This window comes from Ornithorhynchus anatinus, chromosome 4 (genome assembly GCF_004115215.2).
Source record: "Ornithorhynchus anatinus isolate Pmale09 chromosome 4, mOrnAna1.pri.v4, whole genome shotgun sequence".
NCBI classification, from domain to species: Eukaryota; Metazoa; Chordata; class Mammalia; order Monotremata; family Ornithorhynchidae; genus Ornithorhynchus; species Ornithorhynchus anatinus.
In genome coordinates, this window is record NC_041731.1 from 45586162 (window position 1) to 45612405 (window position 26244).

General features: G+C 52.5%; 2 protein-coding genes across 6 annotated transcripts in view; one reads left to right on the forward strand and one right to left on the reverse strand.

Moving 5' to 3' along the window:
- Positions 1-13199, forward strand: part of ADGRD2 (adhesion G protein-coupled receptor D2) — a 32055-nt gene extending 18856 nt beyond the window's left edge. Inside the window, exons 18-23 of the mRNA XM_039911973.1 lie at positions 732-847; positions 2992-3112; positions 7937-7978; positions 8408-8461; positions 11892-11922; positions 13135-13199. Coding sequence (XP_039767907.1) covers positions 732-847; positions 2992-3112; positions 7937-7978; positions 8408-8461; positions 11892-11922; positions 13135-13199 — 429 coding nt within the window. The remainder of the gene's footprint in view (positions 1-731; positions 848-2991; positions 3113-7936; positions 7979-8407; positions 8462-11891; positions 11923-13134) is intronic.
- Positions 13200-17181: 3982 nt separating this feature from the next.
- The window catches only part of NR5A1 (nuclear receptor subfamily 5 group A member 1), a 44053-nt gene continuing 34990 nt past the window's right edge, over positions 17182-26244 (reverse strand). For 3 of the 5 annotated variants that reach the window (XM_029063957.2, XM_029063958.2, XM_029063959.2), the window contains one exon: positions 19525-19772. In XM_029063957.2, the coding sequence (XP_028919790.1) occupies positions 19525-19772 (248 nt within the window). Of the gene's footprint in view, positions 19773-26244 lie in introns of all 5 variants that reach the window. The other 2 variants (XM_039911799.1, XM_029063956.2) reach the window with 1 other exon arrangement.

Below are 26244 nucleotides of genomic sequence, written 5' to 3' on the forward strand. Positions count from 1 at the left end.
TGTACATCGCCTTGATTCTATTTAGTTGCCATTGTTTTTACGAGATGTTCTTCCCCTTGACTCTATTTATTGCCACTGTTCTTGTCTGTCCGTCTCCCCCGATTAGACTGTAAGCTCGTCAAATGGCAGGGACTGTCTCTATCTGTTGCCGACTTGTTCATCTCAAGCGCTTAGTACAGTGCTCTGCACATAGTAAGCGCTCAATAAATACTATTGAATGAATGAATGAACTCTGAAATAAGGTGAAGGAAGGGAGAGACCTTGCAGGTGACAGTCTTATAAGCCCAGAAAATCAGTGACTCGAGTGACTGGAGCTCAGACTTTGGGGAACAAGCCAATTTTTCCCAAGCCTTGAGAAGAAGCCTCCCCTGCCCTTGAAGGGGCAGATGCCAGCCTCCTGCACCTTTCCCTAAAGTGCCAGTTTCTGGGCCAGAGCTGATTCTGCCATGACTGCCACTCCCCAAGATGGCTGCTAGGGTACTGGGTCCCCATCAGCTAACAGGCATGTCCACTTTGCCTCTTCTGAGTGTTGGCTCTTGTTGGTGGCCCTACAGAGATAGCGGCAGACCCAGCATCCAAGTGGCAGATAGGTTATGGTTGGCTCCCCAGGCCGCAGCTGACACTGGGCTGGGCTGGGCCCTGAGATCCCACAGACCACCTGCCACCCCCACTGGGCAGCCAGGCTGGAGAACCACACCTGGCCACATAGCTAAGTTTCTCCGGACCCATAGGTGAATGCCTTCATCCTGATTCGAGTGGTGGTGATCACCGTATCCAGTGCCCGGCGCCGGTCCAGGATGCTGACCCCCAAGTACAACTTGGAGAAGCAGATCGGCATCCAGATTTGGTGAGTGGGTCTGGAGACGCCTTTCCCTTCTCCTGGGAGGCTCTATGAGGCCAGGGTGGAGGTACTGTCTAGATGAAGTGCTGGGGGCCCCAAAGCAGAGGAGTAACCCTCAATCTTGGCCACTTGCCATGGACCCCTAAGAGGTACGGAAAAATGGTGCCATAGTCCCCTCAGGCGACTTGATCTGGAATAGATCCTGTTGGGTCACAAAGTGGACAAGATTCTTCCCCTTGAAGGGCTTCCAAACTGGACCGAGACCAGAGGTGCTCACTGGAAGCAGAGAGCGATGGGAGAGTGATGGATAATAAGACAGTGTCCAGGGGGAAAAGGGGCTTTGAGAGAGGAGACAGAGGCAAGTGGTGCACAAGAACGGCACCCTCCATGAACACTCCTTTGCTCACCTTGGTAGATCCAAGGAACTTTTGCTTAGCCAGGAGGGGACACCTTCCTGCACTCTATCTGCCCAGCTCAGCCTCTCTGGCCCTAGAGAGCATCTGAGCAGAGTTTTGACCTGCCCAGACCTCTTTTTGTTAGTCTTTAGAAGTTTGGATTTTCCTACAGGGAACCTAATCAGGGAATGGGGCATCTTGATTGGCGCTGGTCGGCGCCCGACTGGGCCTGCCAGACACACACTGTTCCCCCCAGAGTGTCAATAAAACGGGGAGATAGAGGCTAGCTGGGAGGGCAAGCTGACATGTTCCTGCTTGGAAACAGCTCTCAGACCAAGCTGTTCTGGGGCTGGGGGAACCTGGGTGAGGGGAGGAGGGGAGAGAGGGGTGATCCCAACTCCTGAAGAAGCCAGCATGCTTGCTTCCGGCTGAACTCTTTACAGAGATAAGAGTCCCCAGTGGCTGACAGGAGAAAGAGAGAGAGAGAGAGAGAGAGAGAGAGGGAGAGAGAGAGAACTTTTCCCTCTGCAGTTATCTGGGTGTAAGGAGGGAAAAGTGTCCCTCTGCACTTATCTGGGTGTAAGGAGGGAAAAGTTCTCCTCAGGCTCTAAGCAGCTGACTCTACACCCGAGGAAATTCAGGGCTTTCCTTCCAGGATTGTTTCGATTATGTCCCCTTGAAGGAGAACTGCCTCATGCATTGCACTCTCCCACCTGGGTATAACAGTCAGGGTGAGGTTGAGGCTTTGCACGAAGGAATCTTGCTTGCTGCAGTGTTGGGAGCCTCTCTGAGGTGCATCTTTCAAGCAGGTGACTCCCAGGACTCCAGTTTCCCCAGGCTTCCTGAGGAGATTGATTGGATGAGTTAGGGAAACTCTGAGGAGGAGACAGGGGAGAGTTCCAGGGTTGTGTTCTGCTCCTCAGCTGGAGTGTCCAGCAGTTAATATCTTTAGCCTCTCCTGGCCCAATCTCTAATGTCCCTACAGAATCCTCCCAAACTCCTGCCTTAGTCTGGCCTACCTCCACAGGTTTATAACCCACCTTTGCCTCCCTCTGCCCCTGTGAGGTCTGCTCTGCCTATATAGCTCTACTACTGGGAATTTCTTTGCAAGTGCCCTTGTTCCTACAATATATTGTCAACCCTTCGAGGGCAGGGACCATGTCTTCTCCTCCCAGCACCCAGTTCAGGTGACTGCTGTTACTGACTCTTGGCAAGGCTAGAGGAAAAGAAGAACCTTCCTCCGAAGCCAAAGTCCAGCCTGGAGTGTAGAAGTGATACCATTCTTAGGGACAGATCACCCGGTATTTCCATGGAGGAAGGGCTGTAGGAAAGGTGAGGTTTTGGGGGAAGGGGATGGTGTCCCTAGAAGGATGTTGCTGCTGGCCTTGGAAGTGAGAGAAGACCTCCCAACACTTCCCCTCTGTGTTAGAAGCAGCTCTACACTGGCTAGGTTTTGTGGTGGCTGGAGTATGGGTGGCTCAGTCACCTGAGCTGAGTGCTGGGAGGGCAAGGGTAGAGGGAGGAGAAAATATTCATTCATTCAGTTATATTTATTGAGCACTAACTGTGTACTAAGACATGGTCCCTGCTCTCAAGGGGCTGACAATCTAATGGGGGAAGAGGGTACACACCAAAGAAATTCCTAGGAATCCCAGTGGTAGAGCTATATAGGTAATAGGGGTGGGTGGCTCTCTCACCACTACATTTTACTGGCCCTTGGACCCAAACCCAGTAACTTTTTCCTCTTTCTCCCAGGGCCACTGCCAAGCCAGTGCTAGTTCTGCTGCCAGTACTGGGGCTGACGTGGCTGTGTGGCATGTTGGTTCATGTCAGTGTGGCCTGGGCCTATGTGTTCATCACTCTCAACTCCCTCCAGGTAAGTCCTGGGGAAGCAACCTGTGATGGCAGAGGACTGGTGCCCAGTGAGGCTGGCTTCTTCACTGGCACAGATCTCTGATCTGGCTCCAGCTAGACCCGGAACCCTGACTTAATTGAGCAGAACGGGGTGGGAGACCAAAGGGAAGAGTGAATACTTCACTGGGGGAGATTTACAGGAAGTAAATGAAAAATAATTCAGACTTGCAATCCCCCTGAGAGGTCATCTGGTACAGCCCTCTGCCTTCAGGAAAGTGAATGTCCGGATGGGTGTCCGGATGGAGACTCCACGGCCCTTCTGGGGAGCCCGCTCAAGGCTTTAATCCTCCCTGTCAACCAGAATGTTCTTCCTCATGTGTAACTGAGTTCTCCAGCTGCAGTGTAATCCTGTTTCTCCAGTTCAGCCTTCAGTGGGCACAGAGAACAGCTGGTGTGATCCCACTCCGAAAAACCTTACGAACAGTATACTCTCTGGGCAGAGGTGAAGCCAGGATTGGGTGGCAGGGACCGTGCCCCTAAAAGGTGCAACCCACAGATCCACAGGTTCGGCACCCATTCCCTCACCTTCTTGAATCACTGAAATCCTCTCCCTCGAACTCACAAGAAACCAGCCTCAATTCTTCTTCAAATAATAATGTTGATATTTGTTAAGTGCTTACTATGTGCCGAGCACTGTTCTAAGCGCTGGGGTAGACATAGGGGAATCAGGTTGTCCCACATGGGGCTCACAGTCTTAATCCCCATTTTACAGATGAGGGAACTGAGGCACAGAGAAGTTAAGTGACTTGCCCACAGTCACACAGCCGACAAGTGGCAGAGCTGGGATTCGAACTCATGAGCCCTGACTCCAAAGCCCATGCTCTTTCCACTGACCTTGTAAATGCCACTCAAGGCCCCCTGCACCCACACACATTATGCTGCGTGTATATATGTGTGTTTCTCTCCTACCAGCCGGTTCTAATCTCTCCCATTCCTCTGCCACATTCTGCCAAGGAAGTTCTTGCCACACAGAGCCCACAAAAGAGAGGGCACTGGCAACCCAACTAGAGCAAGGAAGAGGCAAGAAGATGTGTTTCAGCAAAGCCCCTTCTCACCCTCTTCAGAACACACCGCCTGGCTCCGTTCATCCGGTTTAGGAGGGTTTTGTTTTTCATTTTCATTGTGTTACGCGGCAGACTATATGTCAGCCGGAACTAAGTGTGGCATCTGAAGGCCAGGGTGGAGGAAGGAGGGAGGGGTCCAGGGTCATGTGTCACCACTAGCCGATGGGGAGGTGGGGTGGCCACGTGACTGATCAGAGACTGACCCTGAGCTGGAAGCCGGCAGGAGAGGGGACCGGCTTGGCTGACCCGCCCCCTTTGGGCACGGTTTGTTTATCAGGAGTGGGTGGTGGGAGCTTTTAAGGAATTATCTTTCTTCAGTATGTCATCAAGGAAAGCTCCCTCTGAGATTCGGGCAAAGGGGGAGGAGGGGGGAATCAGCTCTTGAGAAGCCTTGGAGCAAAACCCTTTCCCTTGGAGAAGTAGTGTGGCTCGATGGATAGAGGGAGGGCCTGGGAATCAGAGGACCTGGGTTCTAATCCTGGCTCCGCCACTTACCTGCTGTGTGATCTTGAGCAAGTAATTTCACTTTTCTCTTCCTCAGTTTCCTCATCTACAAAATGGAGATTCAATACTTGTTCTCCCTCCTACCTAGACTGGAAGCCCCATGTGGGACCCCATTTTCTTGTATTTACCTCAGCTTAGTACAGTGCTTTATTTCTTAATGGTATTTGTTAAGCACTTATTATGGGCAGGCACTGTACTAAGCCCTGGGGTAGATACAAGGTAATCAGGTTGGAGACAGTCTATGTCCCACAAGGGGCTCACAGCTTTAATCCCCATTTTACAGATGAGGTAACTGAGGCACAGAGAACTGAGGTACTACTCGGGGTCACATAGCAGGCAAGTGGCAGAGCTGGGGTTAGAATACAGGTCCTCTAGTTCCAGGCCCACGCTCTATCAACCAGGTCATGCTGCTTCTCCAGTGCTTGACACATAGTAAGTGCTTAACAAATACCATAATTATTTCCTGAAGGGTCTGTGACACTGGTGAGAAAGCTCAAGGAGAAATCTTTGTATGGCAACACCTGAACACCCAGAGACTCTGTACCTCATTCTCGGTCTCTCTGCCTCAGAATCCATCACTCCTTTTCCCTCTCTAGCCAGTCTTTCCCAGGAAGTGCATGGCCTTTTCCCTGGGTCCTCCTTATCTCCTCTGCAAAAAGGAGCTTGGCTCCATTCCCTCTCCCCTCAACACCCCTTTCTTCAACTCAACCTAAGTTGGGAAATTGACAAATCTATACAGAGAAATAAGAGAATTGAAGACACAGCATGGCTTGGCACATAGTGAGTGCTTACCAATACGATAAGTACTATTATTATTATTATCATTATTAATGGAAAGAACCAGGGCCTGGGAGTCAGAAGACCTGGGTTTTAATTCCGGCTCTGCTACTTGTCTGTTATGTGACCTTGGGAAAGTCACTTGAGTTCTCTATGCCTCAGTTACCTCATCTGTAAAACAGTGTTTAAGACTGTGAACCCCATGTGGGACATGGAGCGTGTTCAACCTGATTAGCTTGTATCTACCTCAGTACTTAGTACAGGATCTGGTACATAGTAAGTACTTAGCAAATATCATTTTAAAAAGGCAAAAAGAAATGGGAAAACTTGGCACACCTCATTGCCCCCGGACTCTGGGGGAGTGCAGAGTCCGGGTTTTGGCTCACTCGGAGGGCTTTGAACAGCAGCTGCTGATATTGGCAAGAGTGATGGAGAAAGGCAGAGAAGGTATGAACTGGGGCGGCAGAAATTGGCATCTTCTGAAAGTAGAGCTCAAGGCTGAGGGCTACTTACCCCAAGAGCTCCACAATAACACTAATAATAATAATTGTGGTTATTTGTTAAGCACTTACTACGTGCCAGGCACTGTACTAAGCACTGTGGTGGATACAAGCAAATCGGGTTGGACACTGTTCCTGTCCCACTTGGGGCTCACAGACTCAATCCCCATTTTACAGATGCGGTAACTCAGGCACAGAGAAGTGAAGTGACTCGCCCAAGGCCAGTATTAGAACCCAAGCCCTTCTGACTCCCAGGCCCGTGCTCTATCCGCTGTGCCATGCTGCTTCTCAGTTCAGAGTCTCCAGCCACCAGTGGCTGGAGAGTTTGGGATCCTCAGCTTTGCCTCCAGCTCTCTGACTAGGCTGTGCAAGCGAGGGAGAGATTGTCAACCTGGGCACCTTCTGCATGAGGACCAGCAACTGGTTTCCATAGTGACGGACTCCAGTTGTGCACCTGCTGCTTACCCTCTCCAGTGCCCTCTGTGTGCGAGTGTGACTCTGCCCAGGGTCAGACTGGCTCCAAAATTCTTAGACTTGAAAGTAGAGGGAAAGCAGGTAGGTGGCTGGGGGGTTGAGAAGCAGAAGTAGTTTTACTTCTTCCAAACCGCTCTAGGCAAAGAGCCGCTCGGAGTCTGCCGGAAAGGAAAGCAGCTCACTGGAAGCAAAGGATCATCTGTGAGCTGAGGGAGCCTGACATGACTAGTCCGCCCAACTCTCTGGGATTTTCCTGGCATCCCATTGGGTCAGCCAGGCCCTGTCCCTCTGTCTCAGCCTCTCTAGACTAGATTCCCCATCAATCCTGTCGATCCACGGAGCCACGGAGCCTGTGGAGAGGACAGGGCCTGGGCCCTTGGTGAGGGATTCACGATAGCCCTGGGATCTCTGAGAGGGTTGCCTCACTCTCTGTCTGGCCACAACTTTTAATCAATCAATCAATCTCATTTATTGAGTGCTTACTGTGTGCAGAGCACTGTACTAAGCACTTGGGAGAGTCCAATAAAACAGAATCGTTAGACACGTTCCCGGCCCACAGCAAACTCAGTCTAAACATTAATATAAATGAATATAAATAAATATCCATTAGAGAGGGGTGAATAAAGGGGGCAAATCCAAGTGTGTGGGAGATACAGAAGGGAGTGGGAGAGGAGGAAACTAGGGGTTAGTCAGAGAAGGCCTCTTGGGGGAGATGGGCTTTTAATAAGGTTTTGAAGGTGGGGAGAGTGATCATCTGGCAGATATGAAGAGGGAGACTGTTCCAGGCCAGACGCGGGATGTGGGCAACAGGTCGGCAGTGAGATAGATAAGTTTGAGGTACAATGAGTAGGTTGACATTAGAGTGAACAAACCGGGTTGTAGTAGGATATTGGAGAGGTAAGGAAGGAGGTGGCAAGGTGATTGAGCTTTCATCGGCTAATTCTCTAGCTGCGGGCTTGTGCTGCGTTGACGTTCCGGCCCTTGCCACATCTGGACCAGCCCTGCTCCTGGTGGACGGGGGTTATTGGGAAGGGGCCACGTTACCCCACGAGATCTCCCCACAGGGTCAGGGCACAGCTGCTGCTGGGAACCGGCATGGGTGGCTCCAAGTCTGGAGACGTTTGCGTGTGCTCGCTGGGCCCGGGTCAGAGGATGCTTGTAGAGTATGAATAGGAGGATGGGTCTGTGGGCTTACATGTAGCCAGCCTTTTGTGGATGTGATGTGAGCGGGCTGACTGTCTTCTCTCCTGATGACAGGGGTTGAATTCTGAAACGAGGCCGCCAGGGGGCAAACCATCTTCAGAAAACTCTGCCGAGCTCCAGATGGGCGAGGCTCCAAAACCAAAGCAGCCCAGCCCACCCCATCCCTGTCAACCCTAGCCCTGCCTGATCCCACCTGTCCTGATCTCACTTTCTCTCTCTCTTTTTCTCTTTCCATCTCTCTCTGACCCCTGTGCCTTCCCCCAGGGACTTTATATATTCCTGGTCTACGCCATCTATAACACCGAGGTAACTTAGAAGGGAGAGGGGGCTCTGAGAGGGGAGGGGGGCTGAAGCGGGCTCTGCATTTGGGGGGAGCTGCCAGTAGAGTCCAGAAAGGTCCCTCTGCCTCCCAACCCTTGCAAAGTCTTTGGTCCCTCCTTGCCCACTTCTCCAGCCTGTTGGTTACCTCTGTCTGCTGTTCAGCTGGAGACCTATCAGGCATGTTCACATTTTTAAGCCAAATCCTGAACCGATTCTCCCTCGGCTCGATTCCCTTAGCCGAGACCGCTTTCCTTCAGGCCTCACAGGACTGTGAGTCTGCTTGACTGACTGAGAATTCCATGGCCCTGTCTGTCTGCGTGGAGCACTGGGCCTCAGGGCCAGGGAATTATTTTGGGGAGGGGGGCACAGAAGGGCAGGAGGTGATTGACTAGTTAACAGTTCTTTCTCCCCCAGGTCAGGAATGCTATCCAGAGGATAAAGGAGAAGAAGAAAGCACTCTCGTTCACGGTGAGCGCAGGGCAGGATTAGGGCCTATGTGCCGGAGTAGCTCCCCTGGCCCGGGAGAAGCAGCAGCAGAAGGCACATGCCAATGTGTGGCCTGGATGTGACTTTCAGAACTGCTCCCACCCTGTAAACTACTTGTCCAGCCCGAGGAACACGGTCTCCTGGGAAACGGCGAAGGCCAGCCCCTCCACTCCTACCAGCCCGAGCCCTGGCACTGGCCCCCGGAACCCCCCTCCAAAGAACATTACCCATAAAGGTACAAAAAAAGCACCACTCCCTTTGGGCCATTGGGCCACTGGTCCCAGGTCAAGGACTGGAAGGCAGCCCAACTTCCAGCATCGAGTTGCATCTGGTCAGCGCTTGAGTCAGTGCCTCGACAATTTTGACCAAGCTTGGAAGCCAGAGCTCTGAACAGACAGTTCCCAGTCGAATAAGGGAGACAAGATACATAAAAACATGCAGATAGAGTAACTACAAGGATGAGTTTAAAAGGAAGGCAGCCAGGCCTAGGGGAGGGGTTAGGAATTATGTGGGTGGGTAGGAGAGTGGGCAGGGCTAGCCAGGGAAAACTTCCCGGAGGAGGCATCCTTAAGCTATGATTCGGGGGAGGGTTGGTGAACTAGGAAGATTCTAAGGATTCTAATACTGGAATGTAATCCCAATTCTACCACTGACCAGGGGAATAAAGGTGTCATTTCAGAGGTTCCTGTGAAACTGGATGACAGAGAGTAGTGGTGGTACAATTTTCTTGCCCAGGAAGCTTTTGGAAATAACATAGATTCTCACCCCCCTGGGCTGGCATAGAGTTCTGGATCCTAGTTAGTTATGATTTACGTTAAGGGCTCCAGGGTGCCAAACACTGCGTCGAGCACTGAAAGAGGTACAACGTAATCAAATCAGATAGTCTAGAGGCAGAAGGCGGATGAGATGACTTCCCTCACGCCTCACAATGCTTTCCATTTTCTTAGACTTTCTCTTTGACACAGCACAGTGTGGGGACGATGTCAAATAATCTAGCTAGACCATCTGCCCCTGGGAGGGGACTCATATCTACAATCAGACATATCCACATCAAAGGCTCCATGCAAAGAGTCATTAAATTAACCTGAACCTAAGAAAAGAGAGCAGGGCAAGCAGAGGAAGAAGGATGACCCAAAGGGAGAAGCAGTCTCCCGCATTTACTGAACAGTTACTGGATGCAGCACACTCTATTGGATGCTTGTCCGATGAACGCTAGCAGGGTTTCTTTCTTTTATGGTATTTATTAAGCGCCTATTACGTGCCAGCCACAACCTGATAACACAACCCGATTCTCCTGGCAGAGTTCGGGACAAGGGCTGGGGGATCCAGGAGCAAAGGAAGAAGGTCCTGGGGCAAGGGGAGGAAGGGTCATTCCGGGCAGTTGTAGTGGATTGCCTGTTGGAACTTTCAAACTTCAGGGAATACCAGAGAACAACTGAAGAATCTTGGGCTAGGGAAATGATGAGTTTCATGGTTAAATCTCACGGTTTTGTGTCTCTAAACATTAAATAATCCTAATACGCATTCCATTCAAACTTCAGGAAACTTCGGCACCAAAGTCCCGATGGGAATTTCCTTGATTATGTCACCTGAGAAGCCGGTAAGAAGCCCCCTTGCCTATGGACCTCCCCTTCTTACAGTGGAACACATTGGTGGGAGCAGCCACTTCAGGATGGGGTTGGAGCTGTGAGGGGATGTGTTGGCAAGCAGGTAAACTTCACGTTCCTAGACCACCAAGAATCAATAATCAGAGAAAACTGACAGAGTCAACAATTGAAGATCAGTCTCTGGCACCTAGCCATTGCTTCGAAACCAGCTAGGTTAGCATAGGAGTTAGGGGTTAGAGGTTTAGTGTTCGTTGCTGGGTATTGATCTGGGTGGGCAGTGGATATTTGACAATTGGATGTCAGTCCCATATGTAAAGTTTGGATTAAAAAATATATATTTCTTAAGCACTTACTACGTGCCAGGCACTGTTTGAATTGTGTCAAGATTCAGAACCCTGGAAGCTTTTATTGGGTGAGCTCAGGGACCTGGAGTCCCCAAGACAGATGGGGTGGATACCAACAGTGACCTGGCACCCAGAACCCAGACCCAGACCGGGGTCTAATCCCTGCTCTGCCCCTTGTTTGCCTTATGCCCTTGGGCAAATCATTTCACTTCTCTGTGCTTCAGTTACCTCATATTTAAAATGAGGATCAAAACTGAGGGACAGGATTGTGCCTAACCTAATTACCTTGTATCTGCCCCAGGGCATAGAAAAGAGCCTGGCTGCTTCTTGAGAACGGGCCCATTCCCTCTGCATTCAAGGCCCAGCTCCATGACCCGGTGCTTTCCCGCACAATTGTGCTTTCCAATCTATGCTCCTACTTAGATTGTGAGCCCTGTGTGGGGCCTGATTGCCTGGTATCTACCTCAGCGCTTAGTACAGTGCTTGGCATGTAAGAAGTGCTACAATTATGGGGAACTGGGCCTTTTGCAGAGGCTATGTCATCAGACTTGTGTTGTACCTTTCATACCTCTGGGCGTGAAAAAGCAGAGGGTTCCCAAATGGGGCATTCATGGCCACCAATCTGGGGGTGCCACAACAGGGTTATTGGGAAGAAAACTCCCCCGGTGGCTGACTAAAGAGATTATCCAAGCGACCTGACTCCTAAGCTCCGGTTTTGTTCATCTAGGTGCCAGAGGCTTTCCAAAATGTCAAGGCCAGCAGATAGCAGCCCAGATGGCATCAATTTCCTGCAGCCTTAATGGGAGGCGGTGGGAGGGGGGACATCAACAACAGAAGCTGCTCCAGGTGTTAGCATCAAATGGGAACTTCCCCTGGAGCCATGCCCTCCAAGAGGGCTTCTCCCACAGCTCTGCCCAGCCTCCCCTGATGCCCACACCCTGAGGTTTCTCAGCGAGAGCAAACGAAGGGACACTGACAGCAGGAGGGATGACCTGGAAGGCCAGCAGAGACTCTATGCTCCTGTTCTCTGGCTGAGCTTGCTGCAATATATCAATCAATTATATTTATTAAGCACTTACTATATGCAGAGCACTGTACTAAATGCTTGGAGAAATACCATCATTGCCATCATCGTCAGTGGTATTTATTGAGCTCTTACTGTGTGCAGAGCACTGTTCTAACCACTTGGGAGAGTACGATTATAACAAAGTTGGTAGACACATTCTCTGCTCTGCATTCAAGAGGAAGGGCTGGCCGATGGAGCTGGTTGGTAGAGTGTGTGAGTGGTGGTGGAATGGTAGAGATACAAGCCTCTCTAAGTCCCCCTCAGACCCAGGGTCAAGACAGTGGCCAGGAGGCAGAGATGACTGAGCAGTGATTTAAGGCCCCCATCTTCATCTCAGCAGTTAAGGAATGAGTAATTTCTGCTGAACCTGTATCTCCGTTTTCTCCTCTTCTCAGGCTGTAGAACTGACTGCATTCAAGTCATCAGGTAATGCTTTCCTGAAGGGTAACTGTGCCACTTAAGTCTCCCAGCACTCCTGGGCTATCCCAGTGGTTGCGGGATCATGGGCTGGCGGCGGGGAAGGAGGAGGGCAGGGCATTGATTGGGGCTTGCTTGTCTGGGGCTGTTGGAATCAGAAGCAGCAGCAGCAGCAGAGTTGAACTCTAGGGCAGCACTAGGAAGAGGTTGACTGCAGGGTCTCCTGTTGGGATAAAGACACAACTGACAAGATGGGACTCTAGGTTCTCCCGTAGCTGAGACTCCAGGGTCAGCTGTCCAGAGGATAAGGTCTTTTTCCTGATTTCCCAGCTCTTTAGTTATCCTTCGGATACCATCCAGCACTTAGTACAGTGCCTGACCCATAATATGCACTTAAAATATTATTATTATTATTATTTCCCTTCACTGTTGAGAGGCTGGACCAAAGAGGGAGTATTATTGGGAAGCAGAAGAGTGGGCTGCTGTAATTAACCCTTTTAGTCTGCAAGTGTTTGCCTCTGTCATCACTACCCAGCTCCTCTGAACATTTCAGGGCTGGGGTCGGGCTAAGGCAGAAGGCCCAGTCCCCGGTTACCTCAGTCCCAGAGCCTTCCTGATCCCTGCGTGGAGTGTGTGGGTCTGTGTTGGGTTCGGGGGGAGGAGTGGGAGGATGGAAGCGGGTGGGGAGGAAAGTTCAGGCTGCGGGAAACCGCATTGACTCTGGTAGCCCTGACCCTGAGGGGCCTAGCAGCAAACTCTCCTCGGCACTGGGAGCAGCCGAGAAATGCCTCCTGAGAGAGGTAGTGTCATCCAACCCCCTGTCTCCTTGTCCCCCCAGACCCAACACCCAAGCCCTGACAGGGCCGTGCCCGTAGAAACGTTCGTCTACCTGCTCCAGTTTCCCTGGATCCGACCCATCCCTAGCCCTTCCTGCCCCTGCCACAACACACACTTTTTTGGTATTTGTTAAGCACTTACTATGTGCCAGTCACTGTACTAGGAGCTTAGCTAGAAGCAAGATAATTAGGTTGGACACAGAAATTGACCGAGATTGGCCTCATGGTCTAAGTAGGAAGGAGGATTTAATCCCCATTATACAGACAAGGTAACTGAGGCCCAAAGAAGCTAAGAGGCTCGCCCAAGGTCACATAGCAGACAGACGGTGGAACCGGGATTAGAACGCACAACCTCTGACCCTCAGGCCCTTGCTTTTTTCAGCAGACCACCCCGCTTCCCCCTTCCGAGTCCTGACCAAGGATGTGCGGTGCACGTGTGGCCCTCAGTAAAAGGCTGACGTCTGGGCCCACTGAGTGATTTAGATTTCTTTCCACAAACTCCCAGCAGTTCTGGGCCCCCAGATCTGGGTGCCATTTCAGCCCCGCACCCGGCCTCCACCCCAACTCCGGCCCCAGGGTGCCCCCTGGACAGGGTGCAGGCTCGACCTGCGGTGCCTTTGGTAAAAGCGATATGCTATCAGAGCCTTCATTTCTTCGGGGGATGTCTTCATTGTCCCCAAGAGAATTCCATTGTCCCTGGGCCGGTTGCTAAGCCACACATAGCAACGTGGCCCTGCTCCTGCTTCCCTCGACTTCATCACCTGCCCCCTCCTTCGTGGTATCTGCGCCGCCCCCAGGCCCCTCCCCCCAACAGGCGCCTAACAGGACCCGAGCCCTGGGCTTATTTTCCCCTCCCTTACCCCGTAAGAGAGACTTAGTCCCTGGGGATTCAAAGCAGCCGTGCAAGGTGAGGGGAAAGCCCTGGGCTCCACACCGGTCTCCAGGATCTGAAGGGGGTGATGCCCGGGTGGGAGAAGAGAAGGCTGAAGGGTGGTTAGGACAGCGACCCTTGAGATCCTGCAGGGTCATGGTTTCCAGGGCAGGTACCAGGTGTAGTCGCCCAGTCTCCCAAGGTGGAACAAGTTGAAATAGGCTTAAACTGCCACAGAAGGTTCAAGCTTGACCTCAGGAAAACCCTGAGAAACAGTGTGGTCTTGTGGATAGAACCCAGGCCTGGGAGTCAGAGGACCAGGGTTCTAATACCAGCTCTGCCTCTGGTCTTCTGTGTGACCTTGGGCAAGTTGCAAGTCATCTCACTTCTCTGTGCCTCAGTCACCCCACCTGTAAAATGGGGATTAAGACTGTGAGCCCCATTTGGGACATGGACTGTGTCCAACTCGATTAGCTTGTATCTATCTACTTCAGCACTTAGTAAAGTGCCTGGCACAAAGCACTCTGTAAATAACGCCTAAAAAATAAAAATCCCTCGGCAAATCATGCCACCGGAAATATCATTAAGGTGGAGGGAAAGGTACCCAGAACAGAGACCCATAATCGGTTACTAGAGGGGTAGCGTTGAGGGTGTTAGATGGTCATTGAGGTGGGCAGCCACACACTGCCCACCGCTACTGTCAGAGACAGAATCTCGGGCTGGGTGGACCATAGGTCTGACCCAGGTCAGGTCCGCTAGCCCGACGTCCAGTAAACTTCAACTCTCCTGAAAGGGCAGGTTCCCGGGGAACTGGAAAGCCCAAGCCATAGGGGCGGGCAGGAAGAGGGCATGGGCTCCCAACACAGTTATCCCTGGGGACCCAGAAGGGTGGGGACTCTGGAGTCAGGTCACCTCTCCTCGGGCACCTTGCTTACCTCCGCTATCTATTGGCTCAGTTTTCTAGGCAGAGCGACCCAGGAGAACTGTTGGATGGGGCCAGCCCCCCAGCTAGGATGGGGCTGATCGACAGAGCCCAAGGCGAGCGGGCTGCCCCGCCTCTCTCTGTCTCTCTCTGTCTGTCTCTGTCTCCCTCTCTGTCTCTTCCCTCCCCGCTGGCTGATGCCAGATTACTGAGCTGGTTAGGCTACTCTCCCAGGCTCAGCACCTACGCAGGAGTCACGACCCCCAACCACCTGCCCCATTTGGGGGTGAACCGTCGGCTCGGTGCCAAAGGCTTGCAGCAGTTCCCAGGCTCAGCTCGAGCGGAGTGGAGGAGGCTGGGATGGGCCGGGCTGAACCCGAAGTCTGTGTGACTGAGTTTCAGTGTGCATCTCTGTCTTCCCCTGCTATTAAAGGAGACACTTGGGTCTTAGACAAATTTTGGGGGTGTTTCTTCTCTTGTTTTCCCTCCCGCCCCTGGCGTCCGAGGCTGGAGGTGTGAAATTCAGTTGGGGTGTTGGGAGATATTGGAATCAGCTGGGTGAGGATGCTGGCTGCATGTGGTACCCAATAACTGTCACAGTTGTTAAATGCTGACTATGTACCAAAGCACTTTATTGAGTGCTGAGGTAGAGACAAGTTAATCAGGTCTCCCTTTCCAGGGGCTAGTAGGAGCTGGGGTATCCTGGGATGGGGGAGGTCATGGGCTGACAGAGGTCTTGCTTCTTTGCAATCCCCTCTGCCTCAGCTCCCTCCCACTGGCCAGCAGGGTCACTTTTCCCGTGTGGACACCAGGGACTCACATGAGAAATAGTGAACCCCTCCCCTCTCCCAGCCCCACCCCAGGGGACATGTCTGCTTCTTGAGCTGTTGTTGATTGAAGTGCTTCCATTGTGGGTCAAACGTCTTCGACATTTACTTTTAGCGAGGGTGGACCCACTCACCGCTCTCCTTCTCCCCAAACTCCCTCCACCGCCCTTCGGTGGGGCGCTGACCCCCAATCACCTGCATTTCCAAGTTGCGGGAATTGGGTGCTCCAGGCCCAGGGGAGGATGCAAAGGCCTTTCCTGGAGGATGCGGCCTCTCCTGGGGCAGGAAAACGCCGCCCTGCACATCCTCCTTGCAGCTGCCCATACCAGCTTTTTGTTGGTTTCCTTTCCCTCCGGCCCTTTCTTTAAGGGTTAAAAATGTCCCAAGTCTCCCAGGGACAAGATCTTAAACTGCCCCTCCCTTTCCTCCCACCTCCTTCTTCCCTCCCTCCCCTGCCCTGTCGTCGTCCCCCGTGTCCCCCCCCCCCCCCGCCGCCTCCTCCTCCTCCTGCCAACACTCGCACCAGCTCAGAGTGGGAGTGTTCCTAGGCCAGAGGCCCAGGGTCGATATAATAGTAGCAGTTTAGTAGCCTGTTACCGCGTTGTTTTCGTGCTATGGTTGAGCTGCAGTTGTGTGTTCCTTTAGAGTGATCAGTAAAATGATTTCAGTTGCTTTTGGTGTGGTCCTGGCTTGCGTCTCCCACCTTCCTCTTCTCTGTGGCCAAATTGGTGGGGGCAATGGGGGCTGGTGCCCACAGACTTCCAGGTGTGGGGGCAGAGCCCCTGCTTTCAGCCTCCCAGCTCTGAGGCTGGACTTCCAGCCTCCCTCACTGACCCCTATCTCTGGGAAATCCTGGGCGCTTCCAGACAGAACTCTAAATAGCTAAGAGTTTTTCCGTGTCCCTGAAAAAAACTCCAAATCAGCTTCTTTGGGCCCCTTTGCAGCTAGTTTGTCCCTTCCAAACCCTGCTCAGCTCCTTACCACTCAGCCTCCCACCCACTATCACCAAAAACAAAAATTCTCTCCGGCATCCCCCTCTGCAATGAAAAACAGGCACGGCTCCTCTTCTCCAGTGCTGAGAGGCAGTTTCCAGGAAAGGGGCCCAGAAAGTGCAGCCTGTCGGGCTGCCTGGATTTCTCCCCAGGCGAGGGACCCGGAGGCCCTGAGTCCTATCCACCCCGCCTGTGCCCACTCCCAAAGTCCACTTCCCCACTTTCAGGCCACCAAGTCCTAAGGTTTGAGCTTAGCTTTAGCCCCGAGCCCACTTACCCTAGCAGCCACCCAATGCCCCAGAAAACTTAGGGAAGAGAGACCACAGTCTGACAGCTAGAGAGCAGAGCAGGGCAGAGCAGAGCAGAAGAGACCTCACAGGCTGTCTGTCCTGGATTCTGGCTTGCTGCTTTCAGGCCCACGGTCTATGGCTCCAGGCAGCCACCATATTGTAGCTATGGAGTCCCATGCTGGCTGCTCCCAAGGCCCCCATGGACCTGGGTGAGCCATTGTGCCACCGGAAGTCCTGGCAAGTGCGGAGTCCAGGTCTGAGGAATAGAGGTAGGCTAATGGGTGGGGCCCAGCAAGGTGTGGGAGATGCCTGGTAGGGAGACACCTCTTTTTATTTTGATCATGTCCCCCTGAGTCCAAACTGAGTTTGAGAATGGGAGGACGAAATTGCAAAAGCCCAATATTTTGCATGAGTAGAATTACAAGTCAGCTTCAGACTCACACAAGGCTCTACCATGGGCTTCCTTCCCTACCCAACAGGCTCTAAACAGAGACTGGGGCATTGAGCAAAAAAGGAAAGAGGTAGACGAGTTTTTAAATGAATTGCAAAATTTATTACAGGATTTAGTTTGGGCGAGAAAGTCAAAGATGCTTCCTGCCCTAGGAGAGGGAGAGAGACACGTAAGGGCACTTCTCATTTTTCGAAAATAAAACCCATTTTGGAATTTCGTATCCACAGTCTCCAGCTCTTTAAAAATTCACAAAATACAAAGTGAAACTGAATCACGGGAGAGAAAGAAAGAGAAAAAGAGAAGCAAAAATGTACATGCTAATAATCCTCCAGCTAATTAACTCAGTCACAATTTTTTCAGCCAAAATGCATGAACGGAATGCAAACCACAGCAGAAATAATCTAAAGAAAAGTACAGAGAGTTGTCTGGGTATGACACTCCACTCTAAACATTACACAAGCATCTCTAACAGAACGGTGCAGAGCCCAGCACTGGCAGCAAGCTGGAGGCACCAATTTGGGGCTGGGAAAAGACCAAGATAAAGAGTTGGTTGGCAGCTCAGAATGGCTGGGGGAGGGACTCGGGGGTGAAGGCCGACATAGAATTGCAGCACTGAAAAGGCACCTTCTTGATCCTCCACCCCCACCCAGCCACAGGGAGCTTCTGAGCTGCCAGGATTGGATCATCTGCCTGGAAAGGTGAGGCAGGTGTGGAGGCTCGAAGGGCTATTATCAGCTTTGACCTTAGGTTGGTTCAGTGATGCACTTTGAGCCCTTGGCATCCCCTGGGTGACCCTGCTTACCCTATCAATGAGGGTTTTCCAATAGTAAATGTGAAAATGATCCAAGGAAATACCTCTAGCTTGGGTCCTCCCGGGGTCCTTCTGGCAGTCAGATGATGTCATCCAAAGCAACCAGCCTGGTGGGGGTCAACCTCACTAGCCTTGGGGGTCTGAGCCCAAATTCTCTCTTGCCCAGTCCAGCCCAACCCTGGGCTTTCATCAACTCTCATATCCTGTAGTCCTCCCAACCCCGAGACCAAGAGAACTTGCACCTCCGCAAGGATTCTGAACAGGAATGGGGGAATGGGCTCTGAACAGAAACAGGGCCAAGAGAGGCAACTGAACAAGCAACAGAAGAGGGCATTTCCTAAAAGCCGGGAAGGCAAGGAACATGGGTCTGGGCCTGGGGCTGGGGAGAGAGACCAGGCTGGGGCAGGCACTGATAACTGAGTCCCAAGCAAAGAAATCCATCCCCTTTCCTCCATCTGCCCTCTGTCCTGGGGTGTCTGATTAATCCTTTCCCTAGGAAGCAGTAGTCACCTACCTCCTCAACCCACTAAGGCAGGATTCCTCGGGAGAGTTGGAGAGCAGAAGACACAGGGGACTCTCCCCTGCAGTCCTGCAGAGAAGCTGGAGCCCCTGGCTAAGGGCCTCTCACAAAAAATGCTGATTGAATCCAATTCCCTTTCTGTGGCCTCCAGGATAGGGGGCAGCTGGTCCTGGGGAGAGCAGAGATGGGAAGAACGCCTCGTCCTGCTAATCAATTCAGAGTTGTGCCTGCAAAATTGGAGTAGTGGAGCATGTGACTTCCTTGCCCTGGTTAGAATTGCCTTCCTCCAAGACCTGTTGTTTAGCAAATGAGAGCTTGATCCCTACTGCCCCCCTCCACCTTGAGCAAATTTACTTATTGCTGAAACTAGAGGGACTACTGAAACCCCTGCCCTACCACCTCCTCTTCTCCCCTTTCTTCATGGTCCTCCTGGGGCCATCAGGGGCCTGTTGTGTGTCCCATTCCCCAGAGTACGGTAGTGGGGACAAGATGGGTGGCAAATGACCCAGGGGGTCCTGTGCCCCTTCCTTTGGTCCTTGGCCTCTGAGCCCCTTCTTTAGATCTACAAATGAAGCTGTTGGTGACACAAACGCATGCGCACGTACACATACACAAACACGCGCGCACATGCTCCCCCATGGGGTCAAGGCTGATGAGGAGTCCTGGAGTCTGAGAGGGAGGAAGCAGCTGGTGGGGAAAGGGTGGAAGGCCTGGAGGAACCATTTTCTCCTGAGAGGCCTGAGCTGGAAGCAGGTTCAGGCTCCCAAGCCCACACACCCTGACGGCAACTTCACGACCCCGGCCCCCTCTCCCAGAGACACAGGCCAGGGGGCAGTGGAGACCTGTGACTGTGCAGAGACCTAGCGGGCTCCTCTTCCTCCCCCACAGTCTAGGCCAGGGGGGAGGCCCGGCACTGTCGGCAGGGACGGGGGCGCCCTGGAGGGGGCAAGTCCAAGGATTTGCAACGAGGAAGGTTGGGATCCCCATCGGTGTCGTATAAGAAGAGAAGTCAGCTGGGGTAGCCAGGGAAACAGGCGGGGGGGACTGGTGGTGTCCCCCCAGTGGGCCGGGGCCGGGGCCGGGGCCGGGGCTCAAGTCCGCTTGGCGTGGAGCATCTCGAGGAGCAGGTTGTTGCAAGGCACCTCCCCGCCCAGGTGCTTGTGGTACAGGTACTCCTCAGCCTGCATGCTCAGGGCCCGCACCTCTGCCAGGCGCAGCAGCAACTGCCGGACTTTGTCCCCGCAGTGCGGGTAGTGGCCCAGGGTGTAGTCAAGCAGGGCTGCGTGGGCTTTTTCCTGCGCATCCTTCGCTAGGCTGTGGTTCTCCAGGAACTTCACATCTGCAATGGCATAAGTACAGGGCGATGACTTGGTGAGGGAGGGGGGCAATGGAGAGGACAGAACCTGGGCCGACCCTAGGTGGGGATGGAGCTGGAGGCAACTTGGGGAGAGGGATATTTAAAGAACAGGCATTCTGCCCTTAAATCTCCCCATCACTTGAGCCTTGCAGGCCAGGGCCCCTCCCTCCCAGACAGCAGGACTCTGGATAGCTGCTGCCGTGCCGTGCCGTGCCAGAGAAAGAAAGGGGAAGGGGCTGATTAGCTGGCAGGAGCGAGGCAGTGACAGTGACTTAGTCACATGATTGCTCCCGTCTTCTCTGCTACACTGAGTGATGGCAGTGGTCCCGAATGCCCTTTGCCAGGGGAGGCAAATCCCCCTAATAATAATAATAATGATAATAACCTTGGTATTTGTTAAGCGCTTATTATGTGCAGAGCACTGTTCTAAGCACTGGAGTAGATACAGGATCATCAGGTTGTGCCACGTGAGGCTTACAGTCTTAATCCTCATTTTACAGATGAGGAAACTGAAGGCACAGAGAAGTTAAGTGACTTGCCCACAGTCAAACAGCTGACAAGTAGCAGAGCCAGGATTCAAACCCGTGACCGCTGACTCCCAAGCCCGGGCTCTTTCCACTGAGCCACGCTGCTAGGGTGCAGGAGTCTAGGGAGATTGCCCTGGGTGGACCCATGGGACACCTCAACCAAGGTGCTGCTTCCCTTGTGTCCACGGCAATCAATGGTCCTTAGAGCATCTGCTAAGCATGTGTCCCGGGGACCCCACTCAAAAAAGGAATAGAAAGTAGACACGGTGATTTGTCCAGTTCTTTTATGCCCACTGCCTTTTTCCAGCCTGTTCTATGGTTTCCTTGAAACCGCTGCCTCACTCATTTTAGATTTGCTGCCTCATTTCCTGAAAACCGGGCTTGGTTCATTTAGGTCTGCTGCCTGGTTTCCTTTAAAACCTGCTCCATGGTCTTCTTTAAACCATCTGGTTTCCTTTGCACTTCAGTTTGAAACTCAAGGGCAGGAATGAGTTCCCAAGCACCTAGTTCAGTGTTCTCCTCATGGTAGGCACTGAGTAAACATTGATGATGATAATGATGATGATGATAATGATGGTGGTGGTGGGGATGATGATGGTAAAATCTGCTAACAAGCTTCCTTTAGGCTCGGTCTCATTTCCATTAGACCCTCTGCTTGAGTTTCTGTAGACTTTCTGCCTGATGTCCTTTTCACCTGCTTCCCAGTTCTTTCATCCCTCTACACAGGCTAATCTGCACCTCTGAAGTAGATGACCCAATGAGATCCATCCTGCACCAGGAAACACGACTGCTGAGGTCCCAAGGGTGAGGATCTGGGCCCAAAACCCCTGGCTTGCCACCCCACACTCTCCAGAAAGATTTGCCTCAGCCCTTCTTCTTTTCCACCCCCTCACCTCATCCCTTGTCTGTCTCAGCCCCTTGAAGAAAGCCAGTCTAATCCTCCCTAAACCCGGGCTTCCCATATGTGCCAAGAGGCTCAATAATCATGGCAACACTGATCCTATCTCTGCTCCGGCAGCCCACATCCGGCACCAGGCTGAACCTGCATATACGATGCAGAACTTAGGGAAACCTGAGCAGGAAAACAAGTTATTGGAGACCCAGCCACCACCTATTCTGCAGAGTGGGTGCCCCCTCCCCACCCAGAGCAACCATAGATAAGACGATCCTCCTAAGCCAGGCTCCAGCTGTGGCCACCCAGCCCGGGGCAGGGATGAGAGGGGAAGGGGGAAGGGCAAGGCAGAAATCTGGGCCAACGTGGCTTCAGGTACTAGGGAGGAGGTGTGAGAGACAGGTTGAGTAGATGGGTCAGATCTAGCTTCCTTGGGTGTGGCAGAAAAAAAAATGAAAAAAGGGCAGGAAAATCAGTCCTAGAAAGACGGCTTAGAGGATCTAGAAGTGTTTAGCCTGGAGAAGAGAAGGCTGACTGGAGTCTGAATGCTGTCTTCTAGTCGTCAGAGTACTTAATGAGAAGATGCTAACCAGCTGTCCTCCGTGGCTGCAGAGAAACAAGCAAGAGGAAGTGACTAACTTTAGCAAGGGACTATATGATTATATTTAAGGAAGAATTTTCTATCAGGATGATAAACTGCTGGAAAGGATGACCAATGGACATGTAGAGAGTCTGTCCCTGGAGAGCTAAAGCAAGAACAGTCTGTGTTGGTTAAGCATTTTCCTGGCTGGATACAGGGCGGTGAACCAGATCAATCAATTCATCAATCAACCAGTCCAATTTATTGAGTACTTACCATTTGCAGAGCATTGTACTAAGTGCTTGGAAGAGTACAATATAACTCTTTCCCTGCCCACAAGAAGCAGCATGGTCTAGAGGAGAGAGCAGGGGCCTGAGAGTCAGAAGGACCTGGGTTCTAATCTAGCTCTGCCACTTGTATGCTTTTGTGACCTTAGGCAAGGCACTTCACTTCCTCTGCACCTCAGTTACCTCATCTGCCAAATGGGTATTGAGACTGGGAGCCCCACGTGGGGCAGGGACTGTATCCAACCCAATTTGCTTGTATCCACCCCAGCACTTAGTACAGTGCCTGGCACACAGTAAGCGCTTAACAAATACCACAATTATTATTACTGTTACGAGCTTACAGTCCAGATGATACTGAACACCCCTTCCAGCTCAGCCTTTCTCCACTGGACCTTCAGCACATCATCCCTCCCTACCATCTCACAAGCCTCACAAACTGGGACCTGGCCAAATCTCCGGAGGGAAGATCCTAGGGCAGGGGTATTGGAGGGAGAGAAGGAGTGTCCAAGAATAGAGAAGTGAAGATGAGCTAGAGGATGGGAGGACCAGAATTCGGCTCAAGCTGACAATAAAGGCTATTGTGCGACCTTGAGCATGGTCTTTAACAGGTCCATACCCCAGTGTCCTCATCTGAAATGGTTGCCTCTCCCCTTTTCTCAGGGAAGTTGTCAGGATTAAGCGAGTTTTTAAAATAATCATCTATAAAATGCTTTGAGAGCCTCATTTTGCAAGACTAGAAGCAGCATAGCCTAATGGAAAGAGCATGGGTCTGGGAGTCCGAGGTCCCGGCTTCTAATCCCAACCCTACCAAATGCCTGTGGTGTGACCTTGAGCAAGTCACTTAACTTCCCTGTGCCTCAGTTTCCTCATCTGCAAAAGGAGGGTTTTGCCTATTCAAACTAAAGAGTCTTAATCTTCTCCTTCTATCTTCAAACTGAAGCTTGCTCCCCCACCCCCTGACCCCGGCAGGACTACAAACCAACTCCGGTGACTCCTAGAACCACTACGGCAAGTGTGTGGCCTCCCACCTGGAGAATGCCCTCCTAGCTTCTGGGACCAGGGATAGAAAGGGCTCGAATAGGGAGGAAGGGAAAATCCTGAGCAGGGGGACAAACTAGATCTGAGCCGTGTCCTCTGATGGACCTCCCCCTGACCAGAGAGGTTGGCCAAAGCCATCTGAGGCTCTGGCTGGAATCCAGACTCCATGTGGAACCTTCCTAGACCCTGAGGATGCTTTTTCCCCTTTGCTGGTCCTCCCCTTTGCAGGAGGGAGTCTGGCCAGGGAGGCTGGCATCTGTGCCCGGTCCTGCTGCCTTGATCCTTCGGAACCTGTCAGTGGGATAGGGGAAGAAGAGGGCCTGGAGGTGGGGGGTGGGGAACGGGATGCTGAGTTGGTTGTGCTCTTTATCTGCATAGGGTCTCTGTGGCTGTCGGAAGGAGAGAAAGGCGTTACATTGATAGATGTCAAATCCAGAGCCCAAGGTGCCTCACCAAGAGCCAGTTCTGCTTGATGAACTCACCTGGTTCTCAGAAAGACCCTATTCACGGTTTAATTGAATATTTGAATAAATCTTTTCACTCCTGCGAGGCATAAAAGAAGGCTGTCCACACAACATTGACTCACTTCATTGGGAGACAGTGAGGCAGTTGCAAAGCCCGGGGCCTGCGACAAAGCCGCCTCTCACACATCCCGGCTACGTCGCGGACGGTTTGTCTGCCCTCAAGTGGGCTCGCTATTCAGAGCTCCCATTGTGTGGGAGAAGCTGTTGATCAATTGCAAACGGTTAAGGGAATGCGGACTCTAAAAGCCTCTCCCCTCTCGGCTCCCCGCGCCGAGCGCCGCGGCGTTGAATGCAAGTCAGGAAATCGAATGCCGGGTCAATCCATTAAGGTTCTATTAAGCCCTTCTGTAGAACAAAGCTAACCTGTGCCATCTTCATAAATATTGCTATTTTGAGAATGAGACGCCCTAATTTTAATTAAAACCTCTTTACCTGCTCAGGAGAGAAATCTATTTGGACACAAATGGCAGGCCCTTGTGTGTGTGTTGGCGGGGGGGCTGGGGGGTGCGTGCGTGTGTGTGTGTGTGTGCGCTCTCCAATTGTGTTAAGGGCAATCGCGACTCACACACACAATGCGTGGCCTCTACAGCTGAGGCTCGGGGTCCAAGCTGTGACTCTGAGGGAGGCCGGCGGGGGCTGGAGGGGAGGGAAAAGTTAGTTGGGTTGGACAAGGTCTTACTCCTGTCTGCCCTTTGGAAGGGGTTGGGGGAGCGGAGTGGGGAAGGGGAGGTGGGCTGCGGGGTGGGATCTGGGCCTTGGAACCCCCCTGGATGGGGAGCGGCCCCGACCCTGGGTGATCGAGTCAGGTTAAACTTTTAAAGGGGCTCCAATCGCAGTTCTTGCTCGCTATGGGGAGACCTGGAGCCCGCTGTGGGCAGGGGTGGTCCTTCTTTATTGCTGTATTGTACTTTCCAAGCGCTCAGTACAGTGCTCTGCACACAATAAGTGCTCAATAAATACGATTGAATGAATGAATGAACGGGCGGCAGTCCTGGTGCTGGAGCCGGAGGTAGCCGAGGATGCCCTGGGAGATGTCAGGACCGGGCCAGCTACGCCCTGGGGGAAGCGGCAAGAGGGAGTGAACTCCTGGACCTGCAACTGGGAATTTAGGTTCGTCCGGGAACGAAACCAGGCAATTCTGGGTACCCTCGGAGCCCTCCCCCGTCCTCCGGGTTCCTGGGCATCGCCGACCCTCCAAGAAGGGGGGACGCTGGGGAGGGGGAGGGGGGGTTGACGGGTGGGAGGGGGGAAGATGAGTGTAGATTTGGGGCTCCTATGCGCCTCGTAGGTCTGCCCCATTGCTCAGGGTCCGGCAGGGGTGGATCTGGGGCCTTGGGTCAGGGTCAGGCCCATCCTCTGTAACAGACCCTCTCCCCCGTAACGACCCCCTGACGTCCCTGACTAATCACCACTCCAGAAAAAAAGCCTGGCTTCCCTCGCTAGGACCGAAAGCCCCCCCGCCCCCCATCATAAAACCAACTAGATTTGGCTCTCGCCGACGCTCCTGAGTCTGATTGAATAATCCGTTTCCAAGGTTTGTTGTGTTTTTTTTTTCCCTCCAGTCATCAGCGCTTAGAACAATGCTCGGCACATAGTAAGCGCTTAACAAATACCATCATCATTATTATTACTATTATTATTACCCGAACTAGCCTCCCAGTAGATCCTCACCCAGAGGGCCAACTCTGACCTGACCACTTGCCACTCTCCCCACCAACCTGGCCAAGTGGGAGTCAGAAAATCCGTCCTCTCTGGGCGAGGCCGGGGCCTGGTTGCAGGGGGAGGGGGGTGAAGGGAGGGAGGGCTCCTGGCCAGTATTCCCGCTTCCCACTTCCCCTCCCCACAAAAACACCTGGACCGCAGAGCCTCGGACGCCCTGGAGGTGGGGTGGGGGCGGTGGAGGTTACTGTGATAATAAATATGGTATTTGTTAAGCGCTTACTATGTGCCAGGTACTGTACTGAGCGCTGGGGTGGATACAAGCAAATCGGGTTGGGCACAGTCTTATGGTATTTGTTAAGCGCTTACTATGTGAGAGGTAATAATAATAATAACAACAATGGAACTTAAGCACTTACTATGTGCCAAGCACTGTTGTGTGCACTGAGCAGCGCTGGGGTGGGTTCAAGCAAATCGGGTTGGGCACAGTCTTAGAGTATTTGTTAAGCACTTACTATGTGTCAGGCACTGTACTAAGCGCTGAGGTGGATTCAAGCAAATCGGGTTGGACACAGTCCCTGTCTCGATCCCCATTTTACAGATGAGGGAACTGAAGTCCACAGAGGTGAAGTGACTTGCCCAAGGTCACACAGCACAACAGCCGGGATTGGAACCCATGACCTCCTGACTCCCAGGCCGGTGCTCTATCCACTACACCATGCTGCTTCTCCAACTTGGGGCTGGGGGAGAGAGGGGTTAAGGGAGAGAAGCACAAGAGGGGAGGAAAATGATGGAAAGAACGGTGGGGGGAGAGAAAAAGAATGAGAGAAAAAGAGCCCTGAAGGGGAGCGGGTGTAGGAGAGAGAGCAACAAGCGCTGTGCCACGGGAGATATTTAGTCTGGCCGAGGAGCCGGGGCGGGAATTGGCAGGACCTCTAGCCTGGGCG